We start from the raw sequence: 14,255 nt of genomic DNA on the forward strand, positions 1-14,255 counted from the left end.
CTGCAGACACTGTAAAACTGAGTTCATGGGGGGCCTCCTCATCTTCATCACCCGCTCTGTGCTTCAGGTTCACGTGGATGAAGACGACCCAAAGCTCCTGCTGTCATGTCACAGCAGCAAACAGAGCAACGACGATGTCATTGTCATGGCAACCTTGCGCCTCCTCAGGCTGCTGGTGAAGCATGCTGGGGAGCTGAGAGAGGGGCTGGAGCTCGGCCTGGCGTCCACTCCTACTGCACCCTGGAGAGGTCAGTGGGGGTCAGAGCTCTGGGTTCCAGACGTGTTTTTGACATGGAGGGGCTTCTGAGCCGAATGCTCCATCTGTCTGCCTTTCTCTCCTGCTCAGGTATCATTCCTCAGCTGTTTTCCCGCCTCAACCACCCTGAGGCCTACATCCGGCAGAGCATATGCAGCCTTCTGTGTCGCGTGGCTCAGGACTCCCCCCATCTCATTCTCTATCCAGCTATTGTGGGCTCCATCTCCCTGGGGGGGGAGGCCCAGACTGCAGGTTGGTACTTCTGACCCATATGGGTTCCATTTCTGTAAAAGATCCGGCTGCTCTAAAGGCTGTGGGGGTGGGGGCTGCTAATCCTCTTGGATGGAGAAATAACAAAGAGGATGCGTGTCTGTTGGCCTGGCCTGTAGTCCACAGAAGCAAATAGCTCTGCCTTTGGTCACCATGAATCCATTCAAACCATCACAGCACCACCAGCTGAAGAATCATCATCACCATCACCTAGTGTCCCAGTGGGGGCTGTGTCCCCATCAGTGATGGGATATTTATCCTTCTGTTATTTTGATCAGAGATTATTTCAAACACATTATATTATAAACATTCATTCATCTTCTTGACCGTTTTTCCCTTTCGGGGTCACGGGGCTGCTGGAGCCTATCCCGGCCACTTGTGGGCGAAGGCAGGGGACAACCTGGACAGGTCGCCAGTCTGTCGCAGGGTAGAATGTCCACAAACACACACCCATTCACTCTGTTTAAACTGAGGTTTTTGTGACAGGATTTTAACAGAAAAAGACGGCGAGAACGGCGCCCTCCGGCTGCAGAGCAGACTCTGGGAGAAGATGATCCAATACTATAAAATGAAATCCTAATCTCTCAAAGGCCGGAAACTCGTCAATTATACGTTGATTTGAGCTTGTCGTGAATTTCGTTTAGGAGGAAAGTTCCCATTAATTTTGAGGAATTTTGATGGAGATCTGAATCATAAGATCAATAATGTTGATAGTTCTGAAGATCTAAAGATTCAGTTACTAGTTAAGTTTGTTTTTTTCCTGACTGTTGAAGCGACTTTGCAGAAGTTTTCTCCGTTTCAGTGTTAAATGATAAAATTAGAACAGGGACTAACATTTATTGTTTTTTTTAAATCGGATTGGGGCCAAAAGCTTTAGAATCCGTCCGCTCACTGAAGATGTGTCAACAGGCGCGAAGATGCCCCCAGCCCTGCCCACCTTCCTGGGCAGCATGCAGGAGGAGGACCTGGCCGGGGAGGACGAGGATCCGCTGGAGAGTGGGGCACAGGCCGGAGCGTCAGAGGAGCTGGCGACCTGCTCCAGTCAGGATCAGGCCATGATGCAGGACTGCTACAGCAAGATCGTGGAGAAGTTGTCTGCAGCCAACCCCACCATGGTGCTTCAGGTGAGCCGCTGAGCGGACATGGAGGCAGACGGCAGTACGGTGCCGCTCTGCAGATTCAGCTAGTGATGGGAAACGGTGTGAAGCAGAGACTCACCTGACAACCTGTCCCTAAAACCTGCCAGAGACCTCAGACTAGTTCAAGTGCACGGTTGTCTTCCAGGCAGATGTCCTCATCACGCCGTTCCTTCTTTCACACAGACATGACGGCAAATGTTTTCTCACACCATGACTGCATGGTGACAAAGATGGTGGAGATGCACCATTGCAGATGGTTTCCTGCATACTAACATGGTTTTATTTGCATGACTGTAGTTTTATTCCAGTTCTTCTCATTCATTCTGATCATAGCTTGAGAAATAGGTTACTGCATGGCAGTTCCCCCTGCTGAGGCTCTGCTGTGCTGCAGGTACAGCAGCTGGTGGGGGAACTGCGCAGGATCACGCTTCTGTGGGACGAGCTGTGGTTGGGCGTCCTGCAGCAGCAGCACATGCACGTTCTGCGCAGGATCCAGCAGCTGGAGGACGAGGTCAAGCGGGTGCAGAACAACAACACACTGCGCAGGTGAGACTGGAGACCCAAAGCCGGCCCGCTGTCCAGCTCCATCTCTCTTTTGTTACACCAATGTTTATCACAAACAGACCGAATGCAGAAGGTTTCCTCTGCTCTCAAACATGGTGGTTCTGTTGCAAAACTGAAGCAACATGAAGAACACGAGCAAATCCTCCACAGGGTCTGAAACCGGCATCCACTGACTGTCTTTAGAGAACATGAACCGCTATTTGAATACAACCAGAAGGCTCTGTTGCTTCTGCAGCGTCACAGCCGACTCTTCATGATGACGTCTGCTGCTGCTCACTGTGGCCATGTGTCACTAGGATGGCAGGAAAAGAGATTTAGGACTGTAATTTCTGCTCTGATCCTCTGAGTTCAGCTGTTTTCTGGACAGCATTTTACATTTGACCCATGACCCCCACTCTACATGTGCGGTTAACTGTCTTTAATGTCGTTAACCGCACATTAAATGAATATTTGAGAAAAAGTTCATAAAATATATTTAAAAAGCAGAGCGAGCGCCTCAGAGGTTCAACTGCAGCTCCCCCCTCATCTGCCCCGTGGTTTGAGCGCTGCACCACAATCTCTGCCGTTTAACCCTTTACCTGCCTGCTCAACCAACCGGTGGAGCACGAAATAAAAACAGTGTTTTACTGGCCGAAGGCTGTGAGCAGCAGAAAAGTCTTTTGGGGGGGGGGGGGGGGGGGGGGGGGGGGGGGTCTCTGTTGGGTAGGTTAAAGGTTAACTGGACCTACGGCTGCTTTAACCTCACATGTTTCTCAGTTTAAACTTTGATTGATTCCTGAACATCTCCATGTGACCTTCTAAGACGCTGCAGCCCAGAATCTTCCTGCTCTTTTTCCATCTTTTCCCAAAGATCCGTCGTTTTATTTATGCTGAAGTTTGACTTTATTTACTCTGGAAACTTTCAGGGAACTTTTAATGTCACCTGACAAACCAATGAGAAGCTGCTGATGCTGATACTGTTTCTTGGTGTTCTATTCACCTGTTTTTTACAGCAGAGTTGATTGTTGGTGTTTGTGACGTTCTACACTCTGAGTCCAGTATGTTGACTTTTACTGGAAGTCAATATCGGCTCCAAACCCTGATTGATGTGAGTTTAGGCGTCAGCATGTTGGCGGTCCTGACGGAGCTGCAGGACGCTCTCCGTCATCCACATCCTTTTGTCTGAAACCTCCTTCCAGGTGTTTCATGGCGATGGTCGCTCACACATAGGCTACTCCACATTCCAACAGTTTAATATTGTCTGATTGACAGTCAAGTGAACCCATTTATTGAGCTTTATTTGTCAGGAAAACAAACTCCATCTGGTTTAGATCAGCTTTATTTATCCCATTTTCTTCCAACACCATCAACCGTGTGGGCATTACAACATGAACCGGGTTTCTGATCCATGCACATGTCCTGGACCTGAGGGCATCACTCCTGAAGAGTTATGTTAGTGGACTAAAGAAAGATCAGAAAACAGATGCAGTGTGATTAACATGTTTGTGACCTCTGGCCCTGCAGGGATGAAAAAGTTGCCATCATGCGTGAGAAGCACTCTGCCCTGATGCGCCCCGTGGTTTTTGCCCTGGATCACGTCTGCAGCATCACAGCCGCTCAGGCGGAGACCCCCCATGAGACGTGGTTCCAGCAGACCTATGGAGACGCCATCGCCTCTGCCCTGGAACACCTGAGGAACCCCACCAACCCCGCCAACCCAGCTAGCAGCTGGCTTCCCTTCAAACAGGTGTGCCTGCAAGTCTTTGTGTGCACTGGTCAGAACGACAGACACGCCTGACTCGGCTGGTGTATGCAGGGATATTTCTGCCACCACGTTGCACACAAAACTTTCGAAGTTGCAAGTAAAAATATTAAATATATGCTTTTCAATTATTTGTTATTTTGCTGTCAATTTTTTTTTGCTTTCAGAAACTATTTTTGCGTTTGCAAAACACACGTTTTCGCGTACGTTGTGTCAAATCTCACTTTTTTCCCATCTTTGATTTTGCTGAGTAAAGTTTCATTTGGACAACACAAAGCTGCCAACAAACAGCTGCTGATTGGTCCAGATTCTAACCAATCCGGTGTCTCTGTCTGATATTGACGGTGCTTGGAGGCAGACATGGACTTTGTGTCGGTTCTGTTGAATGGGGTTCTAACGTTTTCAACCATTCTGGCCCGTTTATCTCAGAGTAAAACCCAGAAGGAGCAGCAAAGCAGCTAAAATAATACAGGCTTTAGTATTTATTCATGTCAGTGTAGAGACCAACGTGTTTAAAATGTCTGCAGCAGAAAAAAAACGTCCAAGATCCGACTCCGTCCAGCTGGAAGTTACACTTTTTAAGATTTGTATCTGAACTATTGTTTTATTTTAATCAATAAATGTGGAAATATTAAGAGAAAATAGCATTTTTGAAGACTAATTTTTTTAAACTTTGGACAAACGCTCACGAGTTCTAAAACATGAGACACTGTGAAAATGAACATAAAAGTTAAAAATGCTTCTTCTGTTAAATACATTTAGTCTCCTGTGGTGAGCCATCATTATTTTGCTTATTATTGCTGTTCATAAACTTTACAGTTTCTTGAGATTCTCTGCCATAAATTCACAAATCTTACTTTAATGTTCAATCTTACCAATGCTAAAAAAAAATATGAATTATTGTTAAAAAAAAACTTTTAAAAACGTCTTTATCCAAAAAAAAAATTGAGGGTAAAAAGAGCTGGTTTGGTTTCTGAGCCTCGGTAGCAGACACCATGTTAGATAAATACGGCGATTTGATTGGTTAGAATCTGGACCAATCAGCAGCTGTTTGATAACTGATAACTGAAACTTATGTGAGCAAAATCAAAGATTGGAAAAAAGTGCAAAAACGTGTTTTTTAAAAGCAAGACAAAAAAATGTCAGAGCAGAATAAAACATTTTTGAAAAGCAAATATTTAATATTTTCACGTGCAACAACGTGGTGGCAGAAATATCCCTCCATACTGATGCACCTGACTGTCTCTGCTGACCCGGCTGTGCTTGTGGAGCAGGTCATGATCAGCCTGCAGCAGCGAGCTCAGAAACGGGCCAGCTACCAGCTGCACCTGGATGAGATCAGCCCTCGGCTGGCGTCCATGACGACCACAGAGATGGCCCTTCCTGGGGAGGCGTCGGCCTCAGACGCAGTGACCATACAGAGCGTGGGCAACACCATTACCATTCTTCCCACCAAGACCAAGCCCAAGAAGCTCTTCTTTCTGGGTTCAGACGGACGCAATTACCCGTATCTGTTCAAAGGTAAGAACGAGGTCACGGCCGTCACTGTAGACTTTAAATATTCACGTTTTTCTTCAGGTGCTCAGATCAGTAAGGCAAGAGCAACTCGGTACAAACAGACAGAAATCCTCCTGACCAACCAGCTCGTCTGTAAAGCTGAGCCTCCGGTTTTTGGCTGACATGACTGAAAGGCCAACAGCTTCCTGAAGGTCTGACTGCAGAATCTGGACCAGGACAACGTCATCCCGGAGGATTCATGAACCGTGCATCACATGGTCAGTGGGAGCAGAAGTAATGGGCGGTCTAAACTGTTGCAGGTCTGGAGGACTTGCACCTGGATGAGCGCATTATGCAGTTCCTGTCCATCGTCAACACCATGTTCACCAAGATCAACCAGCAGGAGCGGCCTCATTTCCATGCTCGCCACTACTCCGTCACGCCCCTGGGTACCCGGTCCGGCCTGATCCAGTGGGTGGACGGAGCCACTCCGCTGTTTGGGCTGTACAAACGCTGGCAGCAGAGGGAGGCGCTGCTGCAGTCCCAGAAGGTGGGCCTACCTGCTCTACCGGAGCCACTCACTGTGGACTTCTGAAGAACTAATGATTTGCAGAACAGGCACTTTTGAATAGAATTTTTGTCTCTCTCCAAGACCCAGGACACATTTCCTCAGCAGCCGGTACCTTTGGTTCCTCGGCCCAGCGAGCTGTACTACAGCCGCATCGGACCGGCACTGAAGGCGGTGGGTCTGAGTCTGGATCTGACGCGTCGAGACTGGCCTTTGAGCGTCATGAAGGATGTCTTGAAGGAGCTGATGGAGAGCACGCCATCTAACCTCCTGGCAAAGGAGCTGTGGTGCTCCTGCACCACACCCAGCGAGTGGTGGGGGGTCACACAGGTAGCTTGATGGAGTTGATCCCCCTCTTTACTGGTTTCATTTAAAGAAGCTTCAAGTCCTATTTTGTTTGTTTTTGTCAGTCCTACGCCAGATCCACTGCTGTCATGTCTATGGTGGGATACATCATCGGCCTCGGGGATCGCCACCTCGACAATGTTTTGATTGACATGACCACGGGGGAGGTGGTGCACATCGACTACAACGTGTGCTTTGAGAAAGGTCTGTTAAACGAGAGATCATCTGTGTCATGACTGGCAGATGACTGCGTAAAGACGATGACTGCATGAAAGACGACGACTGCATGAAAGACGACGACTGAGTGGAAGACGACGGCTGAGTGGAAGACGACGGCTGAGTGGAAGACGACGGCTGAGTGGAAGACGACGGCTGCGTGAGAGACGACGACTGCCTAACAGACGATGGCTGCGTGATACTTAATACCAGCTCAACTCTAACTGTACACTAAGTGGACTTCTGAAAGCTGCACATATTGTCACGTGTCACCAGGGAAAAGTCTGCGGGTGCCGGAGAAGGTTCCGTTCAGGATGACCCACAACATTGAGACTGCTCTGGGGGTCACGGGAGTGGAGGGCATCTTTAGGCTGTCCTGTGAGCAGGTAACCCGCCTACTGCTGGTTGATTTGTGTTTGAAGACGCTGGGACCACTGCAGATTCTGTTAGTTCGTCTGAATGAAGGATTCCCATCCCTCAGCTCTCCTTCATGGGCTCAGAAACTTTCATTCATCTGAAGTCTTGCAAAGAATCAACAGTTTCCTAAAAACCGTTAAGTTTAGCGTTTGCTGTTAGGTGGTGCAGATCATGCGGCGGGGCAGAGAAACCCTCCTGACGCTGCTGGAGGCCTTTGTCTACGACCCTCTGGTGGATTGGACCGCTGGGGGGGAGGTGGGCTTTGCCGGAGCAGTGTATGGAGGTGGGGGGCAGCAGGCCGACAACAAGAAAAGCAAAAGGGAGATGGAGAGAGACATCACCCGCTCCCTATTCTCCTCCAGGGTGGCTGAGATCAAGGTGAGCTCTTCCATGTCACACCAGCTCTTTTATTTTGAAGGGAACAGGCCGAGGTCATGGGTCATCACTCCTAAAGCACAACAGGCCGACACCCCCTGCTTTAGGAGAGATTGACCCAGGCTGATGGGAGAGGGACTCATTCTTCTTTCTGTTCATCTAAATCTATGTAAAGTATCTTTCACGCTCCTGCAGACCTTTCTGATCACTGATGCTTTAGTATCGGCGGTGGACATTTCCCAGCACATCTGATGATGAGTGTTGCTGACGTCAGCTGTTCCTGTCTGCAGGTGAACTGGTTCAAGAACCGGGATGAAATGCTGGCTGTGCTCCCTCAAATGGAGGAGGCTGTGGAGGAGTACCTGGGCCTGCAGGACATGCTCTGTCAAGGGGAGAAACTGCAAGCTAAATTACAGGAGGAGATGGAGTTCCTGGAAGGGGCAGAGAACCACCCGGACCACCTCATCCTGACCCTGGATCAAAGGTCTGACTGCCCCCCCACACCTGCTCAGTGCTTCTTATAGGCCTGGTTAACCGACAGTAGATGTCAGGCGTGTCGTTACTGCAGCGTCTCATGGCCGCACGGCAAAGAAGCCAATAAAAATGGTAAACCATTAAGTATGGCATGCAGGCGCTGCCCTCCCCCACCCTCGCCACCGCCCATTGACCCGCCCTCTGGCTGAGCGGCTGTTACGTTCCCTTACTTTTCCCTTTCCAGGCCTGTGAGACCGTTTTATCTAAATAAAACGGTTACAGTGACGTGCAAATGATTCATTAGTTCACGTTTGTTCCATTTGTTCAAGCATCACAAGTCATATGGGCATCGTAATATAATCATCACGAACAGCGCAGGATTTCCTTGCATTGTGCAGCCTGGTCGGCATGGCGCCAACGATGGCAGTATTGGCGTCTGACGCGGGGTCAAAACGTCTGCCTAACATGAGCCCCGCGGACCGCTGTGACGGCGCTCCTGACCCGCTGTTCTCTTCCAGGTACTCGGACCATAAGCAGCTGCAGTCTCAGCAGCGGACTGTGCAGGAGGCCATCCGGGGGAAGCTGGCTGACCTGGACCAGTGGATCTCCCAGTATCAGGCTGCGTTCTCCAGCCTGGAGGCGGCTCAGCTCGCCAGTCTGGTGCAGGACATCAGTGGTCCCATAGATCTGGGTAACTCCTTAAGGATCTTCATTGTTTTTCTGGATGAACACACGACATCCACACTTGATGTGACAACCTTTTCATTTGATTTCTCTGTGAAACGTGGCTTTGCTGACGGATTCTGTCTAGAGGGAAGGAGAACCTTTTCAGGACGGGCTGTGAAGGGAAAAGGCCGGTGGTTTGATCAGCCGTCTGCTTCCTCCTGCAGGTCCTCCCAGTTACGTTCCTGCCACCGCTTTTCTGCAGAACGCCGGCCAGGCGCACCTCATCAGCCAGTGTGAGAACCTGGAGGCGGAGCTGAGCGCCCTGCTCCAGCAGCGGCGAGCGTCGCTGCGAGGCTGCCTGGAGCAGCTGCACAGCTACGCCACGGTGGCGCTGCTGTACCCCCGCAGCACCCTGCTGTGCCACAGAGTGCACCAGTGGAAGGGCTGGCTGGAGGAGCTGCTGAGAGACATGACCGTGGAGCTCTGCCAGATCATCTACAGGCGGTGAGCAGGATGCTTGGTCTGACATCGACCTGCTGACTGTCGCTGAGAAATGGGGCTTTAGGTCACCCAGTCTACAGCTGTGTTCCCACCAGGCATTTGGCGTGCGTTTAGCCCATGGTGGGAGGAGGCGCCATTGAAAATGGTGTTCACGGTGGACGAGCAGGGAGGGGATTGTTCTTCCTTTTCTTTTTCTACCGTTCACTAGCACTGCACATTGGCACTGGCTTGATGAAAAATGTTGAAGCGGTGCAAATCTCACAATTCTGGCATCAAAAGGAAATGTTTCTGGTTCATAGCTCCCACCCAGAAACGCAGATTTAATCTGAACGTTCAATATAAAAGTCCTCCATCATGAGAAAAATGCTCCAATAACATGCTAAAAACACCAAGAACACCATTTTCACTGGCGTCGTCTTCAATTTCATCCCCATGATCAATTTTCAAACAGTTGGTACTGCCATGAATTAAAAGGGAAGCCGCCAATGCATTCTCACCAAATCCCCCTCCCTGATTGGTCATTTAGACCGGATTTAAGTGGCTGCAGGTTTTGTACGTAGAGCCCAAAACAGTGTTTAGAACGCTGAAAGCGCGCTCACACCGGCTTTTCGTGGAAGCGGCCGCTCCATCCAGCGTGTGAACGTGGCTTTGGAGTCGCAGAATGTTAGATGGCGCGTTGTTCTGGTGTTGAAGCATCAGCAGATCAGAGAACGGCTTCATAAACTCACCTCTGTTTACTCCCATGTCCTCCCCGGTCTGACAGGTATGAAGCCCTGTTTGCCCCCCAGCCTCCCGTCGCCACCTGCCAGCTCCTGTCCGGCGTGGAGCTGACCCTGACGCACCAGGTGGCAGAGACCAACGAGCGCGTGCTGCACCAAGCCGAGCGGCTGAAGGCGGAGGGCGCCAGCGTGGCGGCCTGCGAGGAGCAGCTGAAGGAGATCGAACACTGCATCACGGGCTTCCTGCACGAGAACGGGGAGGCGGGCTCGTTGAGCCTCGCCGTCATCATCACCTCGGCTCTGTGCGCCCTCTCCAGGTCAGACAGCTGCAGCTTTGGGGGAGGAGCCTCCTCTTATGCCGTAATGCTGCTTGCTTTTTGTCTGTCCACCAATCCCCACTTCCTACACCGGGATCTCAGCCTTTTTCAGGTGTAAATGTTTGTTTCTGTGCCCATGAGCAAGGCGCACAACCTAAAACTCTCCAGACCATGCGATGAATATTTCAAAAAGACTTAAAGCCTGCCTGTACCATCACCTGACCGGAAATCCGGCTGGATCAGGTGGTTTCAGACTCGATCAGAATCGAGTCGAATTACATATTTATTTCATTCTCATTATGTTTCAAGCTTACTATTCCAGATAAATACTGCACTAGAAGTCTGCGTAAGGTGGAATGTGACTCTAGTTTGAGCAGCACAAAAACAGCCAGACTTTCCCACATTCAGACTTCTGAGATCAAGAATTCTTAATAAACCTTTCAAAACGATAGCAAGTGTCTGCTGGTTTGTCTTCACGCAAACAAGACCTACAAAGACATTTAAAAAACGAAAAATCAGTTTCTTTTCTAACGAGTACGGCTCTACGTGTTGACAGACGATTCCTAAGGGAGCGTCTACAAAGTGCAAGCTCCAGGAAAAAGTGATTTAAAAAAAAGGAATTCATTATCTCTCTGAAATGACCCAAACTAATGAATGGTTACATTGATATTTTAGATTTTTATTGGAGATATGAACCACAGCTGATCAGAAGATGGAGATCCTAAAGCTGTAGTCGGCAAACCTTCTCACATGACTAATGCTCTCCTATTGTTTTCCATTTTTACTTGATTGTTGAAACAGCCGCGCTCTGTTTAGGCCTTAAGTTGTAAATTGGGGACCATCTGATCTGTGATTTTAGGGTTAGGGTTATTCCGGCCTCCTCCAAAACTGCAGCAGGTTTTGAAGCCAGAAAAATGCTGGTTGGATGTTGAATTTTCCTCTCAGCTTCCTCCAAATGTTAGTCGGATGGAAAAGTATCAGCTCCATCTGACTGATGCATAACGGGAGTCAAACATTCAGACTTAACTACATTTTTTTGTATTGAGCCGAGGTTTTCCAGTCTGTGGCATCAGCAGATCTGAACCTGTGTAAGAAACTGCACTTTCTAACGTCCTCCTGCAGGCGTAACCTGGTGATGGAGGCCGCTGCAGCCAGCGCCGGAGACCAGCTGGTGGACCTGACGTCCCGGGACGGCGCCTGGTTTCTAGAAGAGCTGTGCAGCATGCTGGGAAATGTCAGCAGTCTGGCTATGCTGCTGCAGCGCTGCCTGCTGCTGCCTCATGACCTGGAGCTGCCCGCACCCTCAGCCACCACCCAGACGGTCTACCTGGCCAGCGCCGTGTACACCTGCATGCAGGTGACTGCAGACACGGAGCTGCAGTGTTTCCTGGTTTTCCGTGCACCGCTTCAGGTCTTTTCTTTCTTGCAGGAGCTGAACACCAATTTCCGTCAGATCATCTTCCCGGAGGCTCTGCACTGCATGATCAAAGGAGAGCCCACCCTGGAGAGCATGCTGCTGGAGCTGGACACGCTGGTGGAGCAGATCTCAGACGGGCTGGGCCTGCAGGGCCTGAGCGACAGCCTGCAGGCCGCTTCGGACCTGGACTGTGACAGCGTCCACATCATCAGGTTCAGAGCTTTCTAGAGTTGTGGCTACGGTAGCTGAAATCCGTGTGCGGGTCTGAAGCTGGTGGTTCTGCTCAGGATGCTGCGGGCTCAGTACTCGGAGCTGATCCAGCCTCGGACCATGGACGGACCGGGCCAGGACGCTCCTAAGATGACTGCAGGCCAGATGCTGCTGGTGGCCTTTGACGGCATGTTCACACAGCTGGAAACGGCGTTTGGACAGCTGCTAGAGAAGGTGGGCTTTGGTTTCAGGTCCTCTGTACGTTGTGACACCTGGACGTCCCGGGGGGGGGGGACCGCTGCTGCATCATCTGTATTGTTGTCTTGTTTCTTTGGTCTGGAACATGTTCCATCGTGACCCCGTGACCTCTGCTTGTCCCCCCTCTCCTCCTGCAGCTGAGCTCCCTGGAGGTGCCGCCGTCCTGGAGGAAGGTGGACGTTCTGCGGGAGGCCAGGGCCCTGCAGCAGACCTTGGTTGAGGGCGGGGGCCCCCGTCAGCTCATGCTGGATGTGTTCTTCATCAAGAGGCTGCAGACCGTCAGAGACTTCTTCAGGCTGTGCTCCTCCTTTGCCCAGAGTCTGTCTGGTGAGGAGCGGCGCTTGCTTCCCTTCACCTTCAGGTCTTTGTGGCTGTCTGACCCGTCTGACCTTTTCCCTGCAGGAGCGTGTCTCCACGCCGAGGACGTGCTGTCTACCAACGGGCCTGTTTCTCTTGGAAAGCCTCTGTTCCGTCGGCCCAGCGGTCCGGGCGCCGCAGTGATGAGCGAGGAGCAGATGACCCGTCCCATCAAGGCCTTCACAGCAGAGTTTGTGGGGCGGATGCTCCTGGGTCTGCCCAGCCAGGCTCTGGGTCTGGCCCTCTGCGGCGCCCTCTCTGCTCTGGGTCTGGATGTGGTGGCTCAGGTGGAGGCCAAAGACTTTGGAGCAGAGTGCAAGGTGACGGCGGTTTGATTCCTCAGTGTTTGGTTCAGAGCTCTGACGCTGACCCTCCTGTCTCCTGAAGGTGTCTCTCGACGAGCTGTGTAAAAAGGCTGTGGAGCAGAGTCTGGCCTCCGGCCGGGTGTCCCAGCTGCTGCTCAACAGGGCCACAGTGCTGGCCTCCTCCTACGACACGGCCCTGAAGAAAGCGGACCTTCTCAGGAGGCTGGACACCAACCTAGAGGCCGCCAAGGCCAGCCTGCACAGGAGCCAGCTGCACCTCGCCATGTTTGAGGTTCGCAGAGCCGACGCCACTTTCACACGTTTGAGGACAGAGGGAGTGTTACCATGGTAACCGCTTCCCCAATGGATCGGTTCCATGCTGAGCTGTAGTCGTACCAGAAGGCGCATCTTAAATCCTTTCAGTTTTCTAGAACCAGCAGGACTCACGGAGGATTCTGGTGGTTCTGATCAACCTGGAACCAGATTTCTGTCTGACGTGGCGCTCAGGAATCTGTCAAAATGTTTTAGTACAAGCTTGTTTCCACGAAGCCGTGTTGCTTGATGGATTGATGGTGGATTATGGGTACTGCGGGCAAGACCGCCCTCCTGGCTGATACGCTTTAGTTTGGCTGACTCCTCCCCCATCAGAAACATGCAGGACCCGGGTTCCCTGACCTCTGACCTGTCAGTCATTCTCCGCTCCTCCACCCAGCTGATGATGGTGATGTTCAACAGCACAAACACACCGCTGTGTCGGCCAAGTGTGAAAGGTCACCTGGACTCACCTGTGGGACAAAGAAGCCTGGTCTGTGGGGGTCTCTTTTCAGGTGAAGAAAAAACCTCAATCCATAAATCTGACCGAGCAGGAATGACGGAAACGTTGAAGGAGGAGCTGCAGGTTTACTCTGATTGGAGGATCAGAGAGCTTTGGGACTGCACGGGGTTTCTGGACACTGTGGTCCGCTTCAGTCTGGGGTCTGCTTCTGAGAGCGCCGTGTGTGAAAGATGTCTCCGCCCCTTCAGGCCGAGGCCAAGCACAGACCGGGTTCATTGTTGGACCTACAGGCGGGCTTTCACACCTGCCTGGTGCCCCTCAAACCGGCCGCTTCCAGAGAGGAACAGGCTGGAACCTGGTTATTAAAGCATGATGGCCACGCCCACCGATGGAACTGCAATGTTTCTTGATTCTGTTATGGAAGTGTTCATCTGCCATAAGCCTTTCATGCAAAGTTCTGGTCCCAGGACCGCTTCACAGCAGTTCTGGTCCCCGTCGATTCTCACGCTGTCTACACCAGGGCTGTCAGAATCCAGGACTGGAGGGCCGGTTTTCCAACCAACCTGCAGCTGAAGCTCCTTATTGGCTAAACACACCTGATCCTGATCCTGATCCCTCCAGGCCTGGAGTTTGACCCCCCCTGGTCTAGACCATCTGGTTTTCAGCTCAGAGGAAGACCCTCCCACTGTAGGTGGCAGTGAGCCGTAGTTCCATCATCCACCAGATGAGGGCAGAAGGGCGTAGAAATTCTTCTGTGGTCTGTCTCTGGAGCTGAGCCCGTCCCGGGCAGCAGGCCGGATCAGGACTGGGGGGGGGGATGCTGAGCAGTCTCTCGTGGGACCGCCGTCTGCTTGTTTAGTTTTTCACG

The 14,255-nt window shown here is 51.2% G+C and overlaps 1 protein-coding gene across 2 annotated transcripts in view; it reads left to right on the forward strand.

The window, feature by feature from the left end:
• smg1 (SMG1 nonsense mediated mRNA decay associated PI3K related kinase) overlaps positions 1-14,255 on the forward strand; it is an 84,332-nt gene that overhangs the window by 57,598 nt on the left and 12,479 nt on the right. For both annotated transcript variants that reach the window (XM_023957921.2, XM_023957922.2), the window contains exons 35-55: positions 68-248; positions 347-508; positions 1,436-1,650; positions 2,057-2,211; positions 3,733-3,955; positions 5,245-5,491; positions 5,788-6,017; positions 6,120-6,365; positions 6,446-6,584; positions 6,873-6,982; positions 7,173-7,391; positions 7,679-7,872; positions 8,381-8,553; positions 8,753-9,032; positions 9,793-10,065; positions 11,188-11,422; positions 11,495-11,694; positions 11,770-11,926; positions 12,088-12,277; positions 12,353-12,627; positions 12,695-12,904. In XM_023957921.2, the coding sequence (XP_023813689.1) occupies positions 68-248; positions 347-508; positions 1,436-1,650; positions 2,057-2,211; positions 3,733-3,955; positions 5,245-5,491; positions 5,788-6,017; positions 6,120-6,365; positions 6,446-6,584; positions 6,873-6,982; positions 7,173-7,391; positions 7,679-7,872; positions 8,381-8,553; positions 8,753-9,032; positions 9,793-10,065; positions 11,188-11,422; positions 11,495-11,694; positions 11,770-11,926; positions 12,088-12,277; positions 12,353-12,627; positions 12,695-12,904 (4,314 nt within the window). The remainder of the gene's footprint in view (positions 1-67; positions 249-346; positions 509-1,435; positions 1,651-2,056; positions 2,212-3,732; positions 3,956-5,244; positions 5,492-5,787; positions 6,018-6,119; positions 6,366-6,445; positions 6,585-6,872; positions 6,983-7,172; positions 7,392-7,678; positions 7,873-8,380; positions 8,554-8,752; positions 9,033-9,792; positions 10,066-11,187; positions 11,423-11,494; positions 11,695-11,769; positions 11,927-12,087; positions 12,278-12,352; positions 12,628-12,694; positions 12,905-14,255) is intronic.

Source organism: Oryzias latipes, chromosome 8, assembly GCF_053564925.1.
Source record: "Oryzias latipes strain Hd-rR chromosome 8, Olatipes_Hd-rR_3.1".
NCBI lineage: Eukaryota > Metazoa > Chordata > Actinopteri > Beloniformes > Adrianichthyidae > Oryzias > Oryzias latipes.